General features: G+C 44.8%; 1 protein-coding gene across 1 annotated transcript in view; it reads left to right on the top strand.

Annotated features, from left to right (window-relative positions):
• The window catches only part of LOC121578699 (protein phosphatase 1 regulatory inhibitor subunit 16B-like), a 118,862-nt gene that overhangs the window by 76,824 nt on the left and 23,051 nt on the right, over nt 1–18,987 (top strand). The window contains exons 4-5 of the mRNA XM_041893089.2: nt 16,236–16,381; nt 16,622–16,725. Of these exons, the coding sequence (XP_041749023.2) occupies nt 16,236–16,381; nt 16,622–16,725 (250 nt within the window). The remainder of the gene's footprint in view (nt 1–16,235; nt 16,382–16,621; nt 16,726–18,987) is intronic.

Genomic DNA, 18,987 nt, shown 5'->3' with positions numbered 1-18,987 from the left:
TATGTGGGTTTTAAAGAGGGTTCTTATGGTAATTCTAATGGTGGGCTAGCCGAGCTGTAATCCAGACAAGGGTAAATTATTTTGACATGGACGCGGTTGGGTTTGTCTGTACACTTTGCCTAAATGTGCCCTTTGCCTAACACAAGCTGCAGATTTTGACTTAATCCAATCATGAGTATACAAGCGTAACATTTCAGTTGTAAACCATATTTAGCTACTGTACATTTCACACATTAGAACCAGTTACTAGGGCTGTATTAATGGAACATATTTGGTAGGCCTACAAATGTATTTTACGTTACTGTTTCAACTCTGTATTGGATAGGAAATTGTGTGGTAACAATGGTTACTTCCTGGTGACTTTGAGTTTAAAAATAAAAGGTTTTCCACTGTAGCTATGGCTTGTGTTATTTCACCTAGCCCAACCGTACCATGGGCCTTGTAACTTTGTCTCTTCTGCTGTCAAACAGTTTGCACGCATGCACACACACGCACAAACATGCACACAGACACACGTCACACACACACATCACACAGGAAGAACAGAAATAAGCACCGCCACCTCTACTATAATGTGTCCTACTGTTGTTCTGCTTCTCGAAGCCCATAAGGAAGTTATTAAACTAGTCTCTCAGACAGACACTGTGTCTAAAAAGGGAAATATCCCCTGAGAACAAACTGATCTCTAGTCAATCTCATAGTCTGTAGAGTTATGTTTCATATACTGTATGTTGGCAATTCCATGGTAACAGAATGACGCTGAAACTGAGATTTTTCACTTTACAAGTATGCTAAATAAAAACTATTGATTGCAAAGTTAAACAAACCAACTCTATGCACAATGACTACTTTGAACAATTTCCACAAAGTTTTGCAAAAACACGTTTACTCAAACAGTGCAGATGTAAAGTTTGGTAATAGAATGATGGTAAAATCTCCCTCAATTTATGTGACCATGTTTTCCAAAAACTCTGTTAAATAACTACTCTGAATGAAGATTCAAAGATGTCTGCAGAAAGAATGTGGTGTCAGCTATGATAGGACACCTTGAGTTTGAAAAAATCTATTTTGGCTATTGAGCTACAGTAAGTGAAGTGGATTAACACCCAGTAACAGCATGATGGTAACATAATGACATCATGGGTCCCTGATCTGTACTATTGACCTTTTTAACAGCTTTTTGAGGAGGAGTGGAAGTGAACCCTGGAACCCCAACTAACTTTCGGTGAGTTTGTAAACAACAGCTGTTCAATCGCGGCTGTAAACAGCTAGCTGGTAAGCTAGCTAACTTAGTTTAGTTGTTTTCTCAAGGTAAAAATTGGCAGTTTGACAGAATGTATTCCCTGTTGGGATGTCTCCTTGCATCCGGAGACAAATCTATTTTTCTAAATTAAAGTTGATAATTTCCCAAAGAAGCATCGCAGCGGGCTGCATTGCCTGCATGGATGGCTAGTAACGACGTTAGCAGCAGGAGGTGGCGGCGCAAGAATGATATGTAGCACATGGGTAAGTTGTTTATTAAGTTAACCATCTATTCTAGGCAACATCAGGTATCTAGCTAGCTAAATTACCTACATATAAATAGGATAGACAGCCATCCAATATTCGTTTTTTTGTATGACCCAAATGTAAACTTAATCTGCTAAAAACAATGTTAGCTACCTAGCTAGTAGCTAAGCTAGCTAGCTAATGAACATATTTCCAGTCCCAAAGAGAGAACTATGACAATAAAATAACACAATTGCAACTAAATATCAAATGTTATATCACTTTAGAATAATGAAGCAAGTCCTGGTCTAATTTCCTAACCTCAGATACAGACCTGTGAAAGCTGCTAAACCCTGTCCCAGAGAGACTGAAGGTTATACCTCCAATAGGTTATATATGCCATTGGTTTACTGTTAGAATTGGTTGTAGGACTACATGCATGTCCAACCTTGCTCCTTGAGATCTAGCTATTGGGTGTGCCGGTTTCTGTTACAGCCCTGACATTCTGCTTATTATTTGTATTAGCCACACTATGAATGTCTAAACCCACTAACCATGTACATAGGCGTCCTTTGTATGATATGAAATAAAGTGTTGATTCTTTGATTTAAGTATAGTGTATTTTTTGGTCATTGAACGTTCCATTTTTGTCTTGTTCTATTTGGTTGTCACTCACTCTCATTGTGTCTGATGATATTGCACAGATTTGCAGCTGCAGCTAATGTCCTTCATCATTGGTGTGTGAGTGTAACAATCCCTGTATGGCTGACCTAGGATGCAACCCCTGTCCACAACAGCACTTCATACCCACAAAGCAGTGTCCATTATCCTACCAAAGCCATGGTCTTGGTTGGGCTAGGATAGCAGTACTTTCGGTCTCAGGGTGGTCGACATCACCACACGATGGCTACTAGAGCTTTGTCTCACTTTGTCTTTCCTTGATTACTCACATCCTATCTCCACACCTGTATTGTATCACAACTGTATTGGAGGAGAAGGTACATGGTCCCTACCCTCTGACCTTCTTCTTCAATGGGTTTTTAGAAGGAGGCGAGGAGAGGAATCAAGGAAGGATTAATTGAGAAAGAGCCTAGCACTCACCTGTCAACTAGCTCACATGTGCTACACACTCACCCCTCTGCTACACTCACTGACTGGAGCAGAGGTGAGCTGCAGGTGAGTTCTAGTATCCACTGTGATGTGATGTCATCCCCGCTGAGCCTTGAAGTAGTGTCTCCTCCTGTCTATCATTAATATTTTTATACCGTAAGCATCTCAGCTGTGGGAGGATCTATTCCTGCAATTTTGCGCCGATTTGCTTCATTTTGCTACACTCGCTGTCCTCTTTATCCAGTGGTTAGCATACTAGCTACAAGTGTCATTTGATTAGGGTTTGCGTCCCGGCCCGGTCAGCCAGACATGGATGGAACTCATACATTACATGGCTACAGATTGGTGAGGGGGGAGAGAGAGGTTGATGGTAGGGTAATTACCTCTGCTAGCTAACTTTTGATGTGAACAATGTGGCCGTCAAAAACATTGGACTTGTATGCTAGTTAAATTTAGTTTAGTTATATTGTTGGCTGTCGTGAGAAATTAATTTATCTATCTAGCTGGCAAACAAGGTAAGCTTATCTTTACCTTCACATCACGCTAGCTCTGTGGATATTCGCTGTGCTAGCCAAATGTAACACCACCAGAGCAAACAGATAATAAATGGGAAATAAACGTCTGATTTTGTTTAGTGGATCTGGTAGCAACAAGTCAATGTGTGTGTATATAAGTTGTTTGTTGTGTTTTTTGGTTGGATCAAGAAATACGAACTTGTCATTTGGTGCTAGCTACCAATTATGGTGCTCTGCAGCATCGGATGTTTACTAGGGAACATCTTGGTTGCGTGTGTAGAACGTGTTATTGTTTTGACAGTTGAAAAGGTCTATACAGAAATTGATAATTATTATGAATGTCATTCTCTTCATGGTGATGTATCCTGAATAGGTACACAAAAGTTGAAATGTTTTATATCTTCCTTTGCATGTTTAGGTATTATTCTACAAACTGGGTATTTGTAAGGGTTGGTGTGAGGTGTGAACCAGGTGCGGTGCAAGATATACATTAGGCAGAGATGGTGAAACAAGGATCTTTATTGGTGGTCCCGAAGCCAGAATACAAAATAACAGACTTATCACGATAAAAGAAAGGCGGAGCAAATGTCTCCAAAAACCGGCTGACAGCCAAAATACAAAATACTATCTAAGACTGAAACAAATAACGAAACAGGGAGAACACTTCTCAAGTACCTGTACATAGATCTCAGATCAGACACTGAGTAGTACTGCTGGACATAGAGATACTAACAGAGAAAACTGAGCAAGGGAACACAGGGAAGTGAGGGCATAAATACTTTATTGAACTATAATGTGCTGTACTGCCCAAACTTGAGAAACATTGACATCAATGATTGGTACAGATTTTGTAGAATCAAGATAGACTTTATTACACAGAGTAACGTAAGCTGAGATGATCTGCAGAGCACCTCCCGTCTCCCTCTCAGCTCTCCGTTTATATAGTCATATTCACACACATCCTAGTTTAGAGCCCCTCCCTCTGGTTCCTCACCATTATCTTCAGTGTCCCGCTCTCTACCGCTCTGCCCACTTCCTTAGTCTATGATAGCAACTAAATTTGACTTCTCTTCAATTTAGAAACTATATTATTACAATCAATCAAGCCCTTGTCATTCACAAATAATCACTCTGTTCAACCCCGGCTCTCCCTGGCTTGACCTAAAGATTGATTGTTGGACATGACAGGTCCACACTTAATCTTTCAAACATACCCAAAACCCACTCCTCTCTTCCCTCCTGTCATGCTGTAATTACTCATGATTAGTCTAAACTCTGTTCAACTCTGACGCCGCTCTTTCCACTTTTTGTTTGAGGAGAGAGGCAAAAGACCACAGTCTGGTTTCAGTCTCTGATAAGGTAGGACAGCCATGGATTAGGTAAGAGCGAGCAATTCGACCCTAGGTCAGATCCCCACTTCACACACACAGTGAAATGAACCAATTAAATTCTTGCCTAGCAACAGAGAATTCAGACCATATGTTCGTGATTAACTCTGTTTTATCTCATAGTCCACTAAAAAATTCCCATCAACTGTCCGCAATAGGCTGAGAGAGGCTGGACTGAGGGCTTGTAGGCCTGTTGTAAGGCAGGTCCTCACCAGACATCACCGGCAACAACGTCGCCTATGGGCACAAACCCACCGTCGCTGGACCAGACAGGACTGGCAAAAAGTGCTCTTCACTGACGAGTCGTGGTTTTGTCTCACCAGGGGTGATGGTCGGATTCGCGTTTATCGTCAAAGGAATGAGCGTTACACCGAGGCCTGTACTCTGGAGCGGGATCGATTTGGAGGTGGAGGGTCCGTCATGGTCTGGGGCGGTGTGTCACAGCATCATCGAACTGAGCTTGTTGTCATTGCAGGCAATCTCAATGCTGTGCGTTACAGGGAAGACATCCTCCTCCCTCATGTGGTACCCTTCCTGCAGGCTCATCCTGACATGACCCTCCAGCATGACAATGCCACCAGCCATACTGCTTATTCTGTGCGTGATTTCCTGCAAGACAGGAATGTCAGTGTTCTGCCATGGCCAGAGAAGAGCCCAGATCTCAATCCCATTGAGCACGTCTGGGACCTGTTGGATCGGAGGTTGAGGGCTAGGGCCATTCCCCCCAGAAATGTCCGGGAACTTGCAGGTGCCTTGGTGGAAGAGTGGGGTAACAGGGGGCGGCAGGTAGCTTAGTGGTTAAGAGCGTTGTGCCAGTAACCGAAAGGTCGCTGGTTCTAATCCCCGAGCCGACTAGGTGAAATATCTGTCTGTGCCCTTGAGCAAGGCACTTAACCCTAATTGCTCCTGTAAGTCGCTCTGGATAAGAGCGTCTGCTAAATGACTAATTTATTTATTTATTTATCTCACAGCAAGAACTGGCAAATCTGGTGCAGTCCATGAGGAGGAGATTCACTGCAGTACTTAATGCAGCTGTTGGCCACACCAGATACTGACTGTTACTTTTGATTTTGACCCCCCCCCCCCTCCTTTGTTCAGGGACACATTATTCCATTTCTGTTAGTCACAAGTCTGTGGAACTTGTTCAGTTTATGTCTCAGTTGTTGAATCTTGTCATACAAATATTTACACATGTTAAGTTTGCTGAAAATAAACACAGTTGACAGTGAGAGGACGTTTCTTTTTTTGCTGAGTTTAGTTTTCAGTAAAAACAGTATAACTAATTGGTAGGTCTACCTTTACTTGTTTCTTCTAAACTTTCATTATCCTCTCTCCTCATGAGGGAGAGAAATTAGAAAATATATTAAAGATACAGTGCATTCGGAAAGTATTCAGACCCGTTGACTTTTCCACATTTTGTTACGTTATAGCCTTATTCTAAAAATGATTAAATGAAATGTTTTACTCATCAATCTACACACAATACCCCATAATGAGAAATCAAAAACAGGTTTGTAGAAATGTTTGCAAAGGTATTAAAATTTTAAAACAGAAATATCTTATTTACATAAGTATTCAGACCCTTTTTACTCGAAATTGAGCTCAGGTCCATCCGGTTTCCATTGATTATCCTTGATGTTTCTACAACTTGATTGGAGTCCACCAGTGGTAAATTCAATTGATTGAACATGATTTGGAAAGGCACACACCTGTCTATATAAGGTCCCACAGTTGACAGTGCATGTCAGAGCAAAAACCAAGCCATGAGGTCAAAGGAATTATCTGTAGAGCTCCGAGACAAGATTGTGTCGAGGCACAGATCTGGGAAAGGGTACCAAAACATCCACAAGAACACAGTGGCCTCCATCATTCTTAAATGGAAGAAGTTTGGAATCATCAACACTCTTCCTAGAGTTGGCCGCCCGGTACCAATCCTACGGTGAAGCATGGTGATGGCACCATCATGCTGTTTGGATGTCTTTCAGCAGCAGGGACTGAAAGACTAGTCAGGATCTAGGGAAAGATGAACGGAGCAAAGTACAGAGAGCTCCTTGATGAAAACCTGCTCCAGAGCGCTCTGGACCTCAGACTGGGGTGAAGGTTCACCTTCCAACAGGACAACGACCCTAAGCACACAGCCAAGGCAACGCAGGAGTGGCTTCGGGACAAGTCTCTGAATGTCCTTGAGTGGCCCAGCCAGAGCTCAGACTTGAACCTGATCAAACATCTCTGGAGACCTGAAAATAGCTGTGCAGTTACGCTCCCCATCCAACCTGACAGAACTTGAGAGGATCTGCAGAGAAGAATGTGAGAAACTCAGTAAATACAGGCATGACACGCTTCACCCAAGAAGACTTGAGGCTGTAATCGCTGCCAAAGGTGTTTCAACAAAGTACTGAGTAAAGGGTCTGAATACTTGGGCATGCATTTGGCATGCATACTTTTTAAATATATATATATATATACATACATTTGGAAAAAATTCAAAAAAACTGTTTTTGCTTTGTCATTATGGGGTATTGTGTGTAGATTAATGAGGGGGAAAAAGCAATTTAATACATTTTATAATAAGGCTGTAACGTAACAAAATGTGGAAAAGGTCAAGGGGTCTTAATACTTTTTGAATGCACTGTATGTGGGTTTTTGGTAACGAATGACAAGGCTCTCTGCAATATTTCTTAAACTTACAGAAGGCAAATAATGTCTGCAAAACTAAATATAAATGTTGATATTAGTTGGCAGGGGTCTTTACTTCAACAGTATTGTGGTTTGATGTATTTCTAATACCTTTTATTACTTTTTCTGCTAGATGTTTTCTAGAACCCATTTTCCATCTGTTGGAACAAAAATCAAAGCCTTTGCTTATTCCTAATTGTTAGGATGGAAAATGGTTGAAAAATGCATTAATTTCTAAAGAATATAGACTGTTAGCTTTCATTTGACACAATTTTATGTGCTCCTATGAACTTAAGGTTACTTGCGATACGGAAGTTGGCCATATCCCCATATTTGGGATATCAAAACCAAAAATTATAAGAGAACTTAAGGTTACTTGCGTAACCCCAGTTCTCTGATATTATGAGGGAGATATGTCACAGTGGGGATTCACTAGGGTCACCTACTCTGAGAAGAACCTATCAAAAGCGTCTGTTGGAGACCGACAGAGTGGCGAATGAGGTGAGCCCCTCACCTCCTTTTAAGGAGCCACTCTTCCGCCCTCTGGCTGTTCTCGAGCATGCTTCTCTTCCTCGTGCTCTTGCGAGTGTGGCACATGGGGATGTTTGAAACTTACTCCTTAGCCTGAAGTGGCCCACTTGCGTCACCTCATTCAGCTAGATTTTGAGGTGATGCAATTGGCTAAGACGCTTGAGGAGGACGATCACGTGTGTTTGTGAGACAGAGGTCCCGAGTTCGCGCCAGGTATTTGTCGAATTGTGAGGAAGTGGTACTCGCTAAGCAAGCAGCGTGACATCCTTTCCACGAGCAGGGGAATGTGGTGAGATATCTCACTCATAATATCAGAGAACCGGGGTTACGCAAATAACTTTCAGTTCTCTTTGAATTATTTGTTTTGATATTCCACAATGGGGACATGGCCAACTCCTGTATCGCAAAGACATGCTCTCCGAAGCCAGGGTAGTCCTAACATCAGCAACACTTAGAGGCTCCGAAACTGAGGGAGTACGCACCAAGAAGGTGCAGAAACAACCAATCGGGAAAAACCTCAAAGTGAGGGAAGCCCAATACGTGGCTCACACAATCTCAGTTTAATGTGCCCAAGAGGTAAAACTCCTTTGTAGGAGGCGGTCACCCTTGCCATTATAAATCACTATAATAGCCCCCATGATCCGGCAGGATAAAGATGGGGTTAGGTACATTAACCTGAAAAACCCCTGGGCAGACTGTGGGCATCAACAGTGGCTGGTAGAGCACAGTCCACGCATATGCTTAGGGAGCCAAGGGCAGTAGTAAAGCAAAAGATGGAGGAATATTACATCTCCACGCTTTTCAGCGGCTAGTAGCTGCTGTGGAAGGATCTGAAGCACAATAGACATATCCCAGGATGAGCTAAAGGCTTAGAGACTGTGCGTAAGCGACTTTCCCGCCTTAGAGATGACACAACAGTTATGGATAAACGGTATCACTGTTGGGGCCTTAGCAGGCTGAGAAAGCGGCTAAAGGACCATAACAAAGTTAACCTTTTCTCCGTCGAAAAAATCCTGCAAGGATCATGGAAAACAGAGTGTAGGAAGGAACAATCTGCTAAGTCATACCATTTCTCCAAGAAAAACACAGCAATTGTAAAAGTGTAGTTTCTTTTATTTTTGTATCTCTCATTGGCTATGCCCGAGGGCTAAAGCATCCGGGTGAGAATAGAGAATTGCTTTGTTCGCTAGGGTATAAACCCTGCATGACGATAGCTGCCAGGACTGGTTGTAAGCAGGGTGTAACTGCCTTCCGGAAAGTCACTGGTCATCATGGGGTTCGAAGATGAGGGAAAGGCCCTATTCCTTTGCTCCGTGTAGACGGAAGAGGGAAGGGTAGGGAACATAGGAGGGAAAGTATATGGCATCACCCAATTTTTCCTGGGTGTGTCAGCTCTTCCACCCCAAAATGGCATGGTCAAATTTTTTTGGGGATTGGGTCTCCCAGGACCCTCACAGGGTCGTCGCTTCTACCAGGCTGCAGTCGTTTTACCTCAAAAAGGACAAGAAAGAGGATTTTGACACCCATCTCAGATTGTTCTGAAATCAGAACCGATAAGATTAGCATTCCTGAAACATTATTTTGTTGAAAGATACATTTAACTTTGAGAAATTAACCTAATTGATTGCACCCAAATTGGCCATTTCATAGATTCATATAGTATTCATTATAAACTGGGTGGTTCGAGCCCTGAATGCTGATTGGCTGACAGCCGTGGTATATCAGACCGTATACCACGAGTATGACAAAATATTTCTTTTTACTGCTCTAATTACGTTGGTAACCAGCTATAATAACAATAAGACACCTCGTGGGTTTGTGTTATATGGCCAATATACCACGGCTAAGGGCTGTATCCAGGCACTCCGCATTGCGTTGTGCGTAAGAACAGCCCTTAGCCGTGGTATATTGACCATATATCACACCTTGTGCATTATTGCTTAAATAACTATAGTACACATCGTCCGATTTTGACCAAACCTATTCTTAATAGTGACTAGGATGTGAGGAATCCAAATAAATGGTCAAAAACCACCCACGGACCCCATATCTGGTGATGTTTTTTTTCCCCGTTCAGAGAAATGTGTAATTGAAGTTGTTAGGTTTATGTCCCATCATACAACCTGATATAACCAGGTTCTGAACACTAGGTGGTGCTGTTTCTGCTATACTGTCTCACTCTACTATCTAGTTATATGTTGCCAGTTACACATCCAGTACAAAATGGTTTAGATTTAGAATGAGGAAGGGGTAACTCCCTATCAGAAAAAGACCAATCGAGATATTAATTGGCCACAGCTGAAGTTGGGTACAACCCTGGGCCCGGTTTCCCGATAGCGATGGCATGTAGGCTTATGAGTGTTTTAACAATCCATCTTTACTACAACGGCCGAAGATGTAACGTGTGATTCATAAAACACCATGCAGCGAGAACGTTCACTAAGTGTGTCGTTGAGGCATGTATCGATACTGATAGGATCGAAAGAAAGGCAGCGCTGCTCTCGGATCAGCTTTCGCCATTCAAATCTTACCTTAACTTAGAATAATTCCACATTACTGACGACAGATCAGCTTCTAGAAAGATATTGTCACCTATGGCTGCAAATATTGAGGCGGCTTATTCTAATGCTTGCTTACCCTATAATGATGCACTAAATCAAGATTTTGCACATCATTGCGCACGTGTTGTTAGCCTACACATCATGAAATATATTGTGGCAAAAATGAGACATTAGCCTACAATTAACAAAATAATACTCAAATGAATGAACAATTGATTTCAATATTGAATTATATAGGCCTATGTAGCCTATACTCTAGGCTACCGGTATTTATCTTGTAATGCAGTCATCTCGGTTTTCATTTGAAGCATCTTTTTATCCTTCACTTCTTTGTAACATTAGCAAAGACATTGGCAACTTTGTATTTGTAGTCAACTTCGTTGTGAAGTTATCTGCGGTCACAGAAAGACAGATCGAATCAAGATGTGTATGTTTAGAGGAGATCTTCTGTGTATAAAGGGAAGCGGTAGGGAAGAAACACATCTAACGAAGCGTTTTCAAGAGCAACTTTAGTAACGGTGGTTTTGGGAAACAGCTCGGAGATTCAATGATGCTCCTACGAGGGTTCTAACGATGAACAGCCTTAAGATATTTTTGAGAAACCGGGCTCATGGTACGACCACAGCCATGAATGGCAGTACGGGAGGCAGGAGGTTTAGGTCGGTAATACAGATCTCTTCCCAAGCATCTGGGTCTAGGGTGTCCTCCTCCAGTTGCTTCCCCACCTCCTCCAGTAACTCAGCCTGATAAGCCAACAGTAAATAGGTCACATTGAGAGCTCTGAAAAATGGAGGCAGTAAAGAGCTCAGTCTTCCTAAAGAGTGAGGCGCTGGTGTCGTTGGTTAGTAAAATGGCACAGGGGGCTAAGGTGGTCAGCAAGTGATGCCTCCGCCGTGGGAGGGTTGCCAAACCGGGATTCCTCCATATTGTGCATGTCCAGGCTTGGGATACCTCTAGCAAGAATCTTGCTAATGAGGGTTTATTCCACAAGCTTCCCTGTGGCAAGCTGGTACTGCGGGGAGCAGTAATTGTATGGGGTGGTATGAGGGCCCTTGACAGGCCCTGAGCCCTTATAGGCGATGGCCACTCAATGGCCGCGGCCCGCTTGCAGACATGAAGGAGCCCAAACTCCAATGAAGGAGAGGCAGCTGAAGCTGCATATTGAAATGCTCTCTGGACTGTCAGACCTGCTGGCCCGAGCGGGCAGGAGAATGGGGTTGTCAGCCCCCATCTCCTGAACTATCTCGAAGATATCCGTGAGATGAATCTCATTGTCACCCCCTAACTCGCCTTCCCCTAACACTATGTCGTCAGTGAGGGGAGTGAGTCGAAGGCTATCCATGGCCTCTCCCCAACTGGGCTCGGTTGCAGGGAGCTACCTTATATAGAAGCTTGTTTAAGCCTCCTCTTCAGACCTGCCCTCGTCAGCAGTTTGCAGTGCTCGCAGGACTCTGGGTCGTCGAGCACCTTTTGGGCATGCTCCTTACCCAAGCAATTCATGCATAGCAGCTGGGAATCTTTCCTTGCAAACATGTAACCGCAAGAACGTTGGGGTTTGAGTGCTGGGCTCATCCTTGGATGGGATAGCAGTGGCCATTGTGAGGAACAAGGCTTGCTAGGGGAACAAAGCAATGCTTGTTGTAAGAACAACATGTAGACGGCGTAGGCTAACTAGTTAGAAGCTTTGGGGCTGGTGGCTAGCAAATCGTAGCTCATGTAAACAGCGTAATAAGCTAGCCAGTTAGAAGCCTTGCGGCTAACAGCTAGCAATAATGAGCACAGTAGAACGCTAAAGCCACAAAGCTAGTGGGGCATTAGCTAGATAGCAACCTCATGGTGAAGGTGCAGTGGATAGCTCAGTGGTGACTGAAGGGAACTGCGTAGGGGCAGAGTTTGCTCCCACGACCGAAGGAGCCACGAGGCTGAAACGGTCGGTCTAGTTAACACAAACAGGTGAACTTAGGTTAAATTAGATGAGAGAAGGGAGCTAGCAATGCTACTGTGTTGCAGGTAGGGTATGCTAGTGAGGTTGGCGTGCCTCTCAGCGAGCTAGCCAAGTTAGCCTAAGCTTTGCAGCGTGGGATAACCAAGTCTCAATAGCTAGCCATGAAGCTAGCTACCAACGGAGACTGAGAAATAGAAAGGAATTTTTCGGTCAGTACACAACTTCTCGACAGGGTCTGAAGACCTACGCTCGGCAGCGATATCCTTTATGGTTCACTTGTGAGCAGTTAAGCAGGAAAACAGGGATCCAGTCGATCTGAGGAGAGCTAGAGAGCAATGCTCTTTGTGAAGAAGAGAAGCGAGAATAACCAGAGGGCTGAAGAGTGACTCCTTTTAAAGAGGTGATGGGCACACCTCATTCGCCACTCTACCTGTCTGTCTCCAACAGACGCTTTTGATAGGTTCTTCCAAGAGTAGGTGATCCTAGAGCAGGGTTCTTCAATTCCGGTCCTGGAGGGCCGAAACACTTCTGTTTTTTATTTCTACCTGGTAGTTAATTGCACTCACCTGGTGTCCCAGGTCTGAATTAGCCCCTGATTAGAAGGAGAGGATGAAAAACAGAGGTGTTTCGGCCCTCCAGGACCGGAATTGAAGAACCCTGTCCTAGAGAATCCCCATTGTGAGATATCAAGACTAATAATTGAAAGAGAACTTCACGTTAGTGCTCATTGGGCTTTTTACATGGAAATTCCCATGTTTTTGTCTTTTAAAAAAAAAAAAGGTTTGCTGATCTCTATGCTCCTTGTCTTTCAACTGTCTCTGTCACTCTCTGTACAGCCTGTCACAATGACACGCCTCCATAGCTTTAGCAGTGGTATAAAGTAACAAAGTAAAAATACTTTGAAATACTTTTTTTTGGGGGGCGTATCTATCTGTACTTTACATTACTAATTATATATTTTTTTACTTTTACTCCGCTACATTTCTAAAGAGAATATGTTATTTTTACTCCCATACATTTTCCCTGACACCCAGAAGTACTTGTTACATTTCAAATGTTCAGGCAGGACAGCAATATGGTCCAATGCACGCACCTATCAATATAACGTGTTGTCATCCCTACTGCCTCTGATCTGGCGTACTCACTAAACACACATACTGCATTTGTAAATTATGTTTGAGTGTTAATGTGCATCTGGCAGTCCATAAAAAAAAAAAGAGATATATCGTGCCGCCTGTTTTGCGTAATATAAGGAATTTGATATACAGTGGGGAGAACAAGTATTTGATACACTGCCAATTTTGCAGGTTTTCCTACTTACAAAGCATGTAGAGGTCTGTAATTTTTATCATAGGTACACTTCAACTGTGAGAGACGGAATCTAAAACAAAAATCCAGAAAATCACATTGTATGATTTTTAAGTAATTAATTTGCATTTTATTGCATGACATAAGTATTTGATCACCTACCAACCAGTAAGAATTCCTGCTCTCACAGACCTGTTCGTTTTTCTTTAAGAAGCCCTCCTGTTCTCCACTCATTACCTGTATTAACTGCACCTGTTTGAACTCGTTACCTGTATAAAAGACACCTGTCCACACACTCAATCAAACAGACTCCAACCTCTCCACAATGGCCAAGACCAGAGAGCTGTGTAAGGACATCAGGGATACAATTGTAGACCTGCACAAGGCTGGGATGGGCTACAGGACAATAGGCAAGCAGCTTGGTGAGAAGGCAACAACTGTTGGCACAATTATTAGAAAATGGAAGAAGTTCAAGATGACGGTCAATCACCCTCGGTCTGGGGCTCCATGCAAGATCTCACCTCGTGAAGCATCAATGATCATGATGAAGGTGAGGGATCAGCCCAGAACTACACGGCAGGACCTGGTCAATGACCTGAAGAGAGCTAGGACCACAGTCTCAAAGAAAACCATTAGTAACACACTACGCCGTCATGGATTAAAATCCTGCAGCGCATGCAAGGTCCCCCTGCTCAAGCCAGCGCATGTCCAGGCCCGTCTGAAGTTTGCCAATGACCATCTGGATGATCCAGAGGAGGAATGGGAGAAGGTCATGTGGTCTGATGAGACAAAAATAGAGCTTTTTGGTCTAAACTCCACTCGCCGTGTTTGGAGGAAGAAGAAGGATGAGTACAACCCCAAGAACACCATCCCAACCTTGAAGCATGGAGGTGGAAACATCATTCTTTGGGGATGCTTTTCTGCAAAGGGGACAGGACGACTGCACTGTATTGAGGGGAGGATGGATGGGGCCATGTATCGCGAGATCTTGGCCAACAACCTCCTTCCCTCAGTAAGAGCATTGAAGATGGGTCGTGGCTGGATCTTCCAGCATGACAACGACCTGAAACACACAGCCAGGGCAACTAAGGAGTGGCTCCGTAAGAAGCATCTCAAGGTCCTGGAGTGGCCTAGCCAGTCTCCAGACCTGAACCCAATAGAAAATATTTTGAGGGAGCTGAAAGTCCGTATTGCCTAGCAACAGCCCCGAAACCTGAAGGATCTGGAGAAGGTATGTATGGAGGAGTAGGCCAAAATCCCTACTGCAGTGAGTGCAAACCTGGTCAAGACCTACAGGAAATGTATGATCTCTGTAAATGCAAACAAAGGTTTCTGTACCAAATATTAAGTTCTGCTTTTCTGATGTATCAAATACTTATGTCATGCAATAAAATGCAAATGAATTACTTAAAAATCATACGATGTGATTTTCTGGATTTTTGTTTTAGATTCCGTCTCTCACAGTTGAAGTGTACCTATGATAAATATTACAGACCTCTACATGCTTTGTAAGTAGGAAAACCTGCAAAATCGGCAGTGTATCAAATACTTGTTCTCCCCACTGTATAGCATTTACTTTTACTTTTTACTTTTACTCAAGGATGACAACTGATACTTTTTCCACCACTGTGCTGAAGTATATTTAATACCAGATACTATTAGACTTTTACTCAAGTAGTATTTGACTAGGGGTGACTCACTTTTACTTGAGTAATTTTCTATTAAGGTATCTTTACTTTTACTCAAGTATGACAATTGAATACTTTTACCACCACTGAGCATTAGTTAGCTCCAATTATTTCTGATGGAGAAAACTGGTAAAAGTATAATATACATTTTTGTTCTATTATCTTTGAAATGCAAGTCTTTACTCCTCACACAGACACACGTACAAAGCTCTCCCTCGCCCTCCATTTGGCAAATCTGACCATAACTCTATCCTCCTGATTCCTGCTTATGAGCAAAAACTAAAGCATGAAGCACCAGTGACTCGGTTAATAAGGAAGTGGTCAGATGACGCAGATGCTAAACTACAAGACTGTTTTGCTAGCACAGACTGGAATATGTTCCAGGATTCTTCCGATAGCATTGGATACCACATCAGTCACTGGCTTCATCAATAAGTGCATCGATGACGTCGTCCCCACAGTGACCGTACGTACATACCCCAACCAGAAGCCATGGATTACAGGCAACATCCGCACTGAGCTAAAGGGTAGAGCTCCAATTATTTCTGATGGAGAAAACTGCTGTTTTCCACACCCTGGAATTTCTTTCTCTTTTTTAAATGTTTTAGTTTTAGCCCACTTCCTGCTGTTAAGAACACACACAACCCACACAGCAGTGGAGATGTCAAAGAGTCACATCTTTGTGATGCTTAATGTATTCTTAACAAGTCTCAGTGGAATTATAATGTTCAATAAAATACATTAGAGATTAAGAGCAACTGTCTCCTATAGATTCTAAAGGGTCTTGTTACATGAATGCATTTAGTTTGTGGCACTAAATGAAGCTAATATTCCATCTTCTCTCTCTCTCTCTCTCTCTCTCTCTCTCTCTCTCTCTCTCTCTCTCTCTCTCTCTCTCTCTCTCTCTCTCTCTCTCTCTCTCTCTCTCTCTCTCTCTCTCTCTCTCTCTCTCTCTCTCTCTCTCTCTCTCTCTCTCTCTCTCTCTCTCTCTCTCTCTCTCTCTCACTCCCCCACTCCCCCTCCAGTGCTGTATTGATAACTATGAGGAGATGGTAAAGATCCTGTTGAATCGTGGCGCCAGTGTAAACGCCCAGGACAATGAACTTTGGACCCCGCTACATGCTGCTGCCACCTGTGGACATGCAGGACTGGTCAAGGTCCTCATACAACAGTAAGACAGTGGCTTAGTCACACTACATATAACACTGCAGCTTTCCATCTATATGTCTTGTATTTATTCATGTCAGATCTGTATTTTATTTGACCCAAGACGATTACAGTACAGTGAGAGCATACATTTTTACTATGTTTTGATCACTGAGAGGATTAAACCCATGACATTGGCATTGCTATCGCTATGCTCTAACCAATTGAGTCACACATATCTCTTGTCGGTTTTCCACCTTCCCAGTGGAGCAGACCTGTTAGCTGTGAACTCTGACGGCAACATGCCCTATGACCTGTGTGAAGATGACCCCACCCTGGACATCATCGAGACCGCCATGGCCAATCGAGGTGAGCTAATAAAAAATACTGTTTTAATATAAGTCTGTCGGCTCTCACTGTAGCACCTGCAGTCCCAGTTCTCTGATATCATCAATATAATAGCTGAACGGTAGAGCAGTGGAGGCTGGTGACCTGAAGAAAATAGGAGGATGGGAGACCCACGGAATAGGCGCAGACCACACGGAGACGACAAAGCATGTTTCAGAGATTGTCATTTATTTTTACCTAAAACATTTAATAAAGGCATTTATAGTAAAATATCATTGGAATGAGAGGGCTACTTACACAGTGTTGGGAAGGGATCACAGCAGTGATTGAATGAGGGTATCAGGCATGAGTTGAGGTTTTCAGAGGCTTGACTTCAGTGCAGGACAGGGGTTGAGCGGTACAGGGGCTAGGCTTCAGTGCAGGACAGGGGTTGAGCGGTACAGGGGCTAGGCTTCAGTGCAGGACAGGGGTTGAGCGGTACAGGGGCTAGGCTTCAGTGCAGGACAGGGGTTGAGCGGTACAGGGGCTAGGCTTCAGTGCAGGACAGGGGTTGAGCGGTACAGGGGCTAGGCTTCAGTGCAGGACAGGGGTTGAGCGGTACAGGGGCTAGGCTTCAGTGCAGGACAGGGGTTGAGCGGTTCAGAGGCTTCAGTGCAGGACAGGGGTTGAGCGGTACAGGGGCTAGGCTTCAGTGCAGGACAGGGGTTGAGCGGTTCAGAGGCTTCAGTGCAGGACAGGGGTTGAGCGGTTCAGAGGCTTCAGTGCAGGACAGGGGTTGAGCGGTTCAGGGGCTAAGCTTCAGTGCAGGACAGGGGTTGAGCGGTTCAGGGGCTAGGCTTCAGTGCAGGACAGGGGTTGAGCGGTACAGGGGCTAGGCTTCAGTGCAGGACAGGGGTTGAGCGGTACAGGGGCTAGGCTTCAGTGCAGGACAGGGGTTGAGCGGTACAGGGGCTAGGCTTCAGTGCAGGACAGGGGTTGAGCGGTTCAGAGGCTTCAGTGCAGGACAGGGGTTGAGCGGTACAGGGGCTAGGCTTCAGTGCAGGACAGGGGTTGAGCGGTTCAGAGGCTTCAGTGCAGGACAGGGGTTGAGCGGTTCAGAGGCTTCAGTGCAGGACAGGGGTTGAGCGGTTCAGGGGCTAAGCTTCAGTGCAGGACAGGGGTTGAGCGGTTCAGGGGCTAGGCTTCAGTGCAGGACAGGGGTTGAGCGGTTCAGGGGCTAGGCTTCAGTGCAGGACAGGGGTTGAGCGGTTCAGGGCCTAGGCTTCAGTGCAGGACAGGGGTTGAGCGGTACAGGGGCTAAGCTTCAGTGCAGGACAGGGGTTGAGCGGTTCAGGGGCTAGGCTTCAGTGCAGGACAGGGGTTGAGCGGTACAGGGGCTAGGCTTCAGTGCAGGACAGGGGTTGAGCGGTTCAGGGGCTAGGCTTCAGTGCAGGACAGGGGTTGAGCGGTACAGGGGCTAGGCTTCAGTGCAGGAGAGGGGTTGAGCGGTACAGGGGCTAGGCTTCAGTGCAGGAGAGGGGTTGAGCGGTACAGGGGCTAGGCTTCAGTGCAGGACAGGGGTTGAGCGGTACAGGGGCTAGGCTTCAGTGCAGGAGAGGGGTTGAGCGGTACAGGGGCTAGGCTTCAGTGCAGGAGAGGGGTTGAGCGGTACAGGGGCTAGGCTTCAGTGCAGGACAGGGGTTGAGCGGTACAGGGGCTAAGCTTCAGTGCAGGACAGGGGTTGAGCGGTTCAGGGGCTAGGCTTCAGTGCAGGACAGGGGTTGAGCGGTACAGGGGCTAGGCTTCAGTGCAGGAGAGGGGTTGAGCGGTACAGGGGCTAGGCTTCAGTGCAGGACAGGGGTTGAGCGGTTCAGGGGCTAGGCTTCAGTGCAGGAGAGGGGTTGAGCGGTTCAGGGGCTAGGCTTCAGTGCAGGACAGGGGTTGAGCGGTACAGGGGCTAGGCTTCAGTGCAGGACAGGGGTTGAGCGGTACAGGGGCTAGGCTTCAGTGCAGGACAGGGGTTGAGCGGTACAGGGGATAGGCTTCAATGCAGGACAGGGGTTGAGCGGTACAGGGGCTAGGCTTCAGTGCAGGACAGGGGTTGAGCGGTTCAGGGGATAGGCTTCAATGCAGGACAGGGGTTGAGCGGTTCAGGGCCTAGGCTTCAGTGCATCTTAACAGCTTCTACCCCAAAGCCATAAGACTCCTGAACAGCTAATCATGGCTACCAGGACTATTTGCATTGCTACATTTTATCTCTGGGACCGTTAGGATAACAAATCAGAGCAAGATTACTGAATGTAA

This window comes from Coregonus clupeaformis, chromosome 12 (genome assembly GCF_020615455.1).
Source record: "Coregonus clupeaformis isolate EN_2021a chromosome 12, ASM2061545v1, whole genome shotgun sequence".
In the NCBI taxonomy this organism is placed as follows: Eukaryota; Metazoa; Chordata; class Actinopteri; order Salmoniformes; family Salmonidae; genus Coregonus; species Coregonus clupeaformis.
The sequence above is the reverse complement of the archived record's forward strand: the minus strand, read 5'-3'. Positions and strand labels throughout refer to the sequence as shown.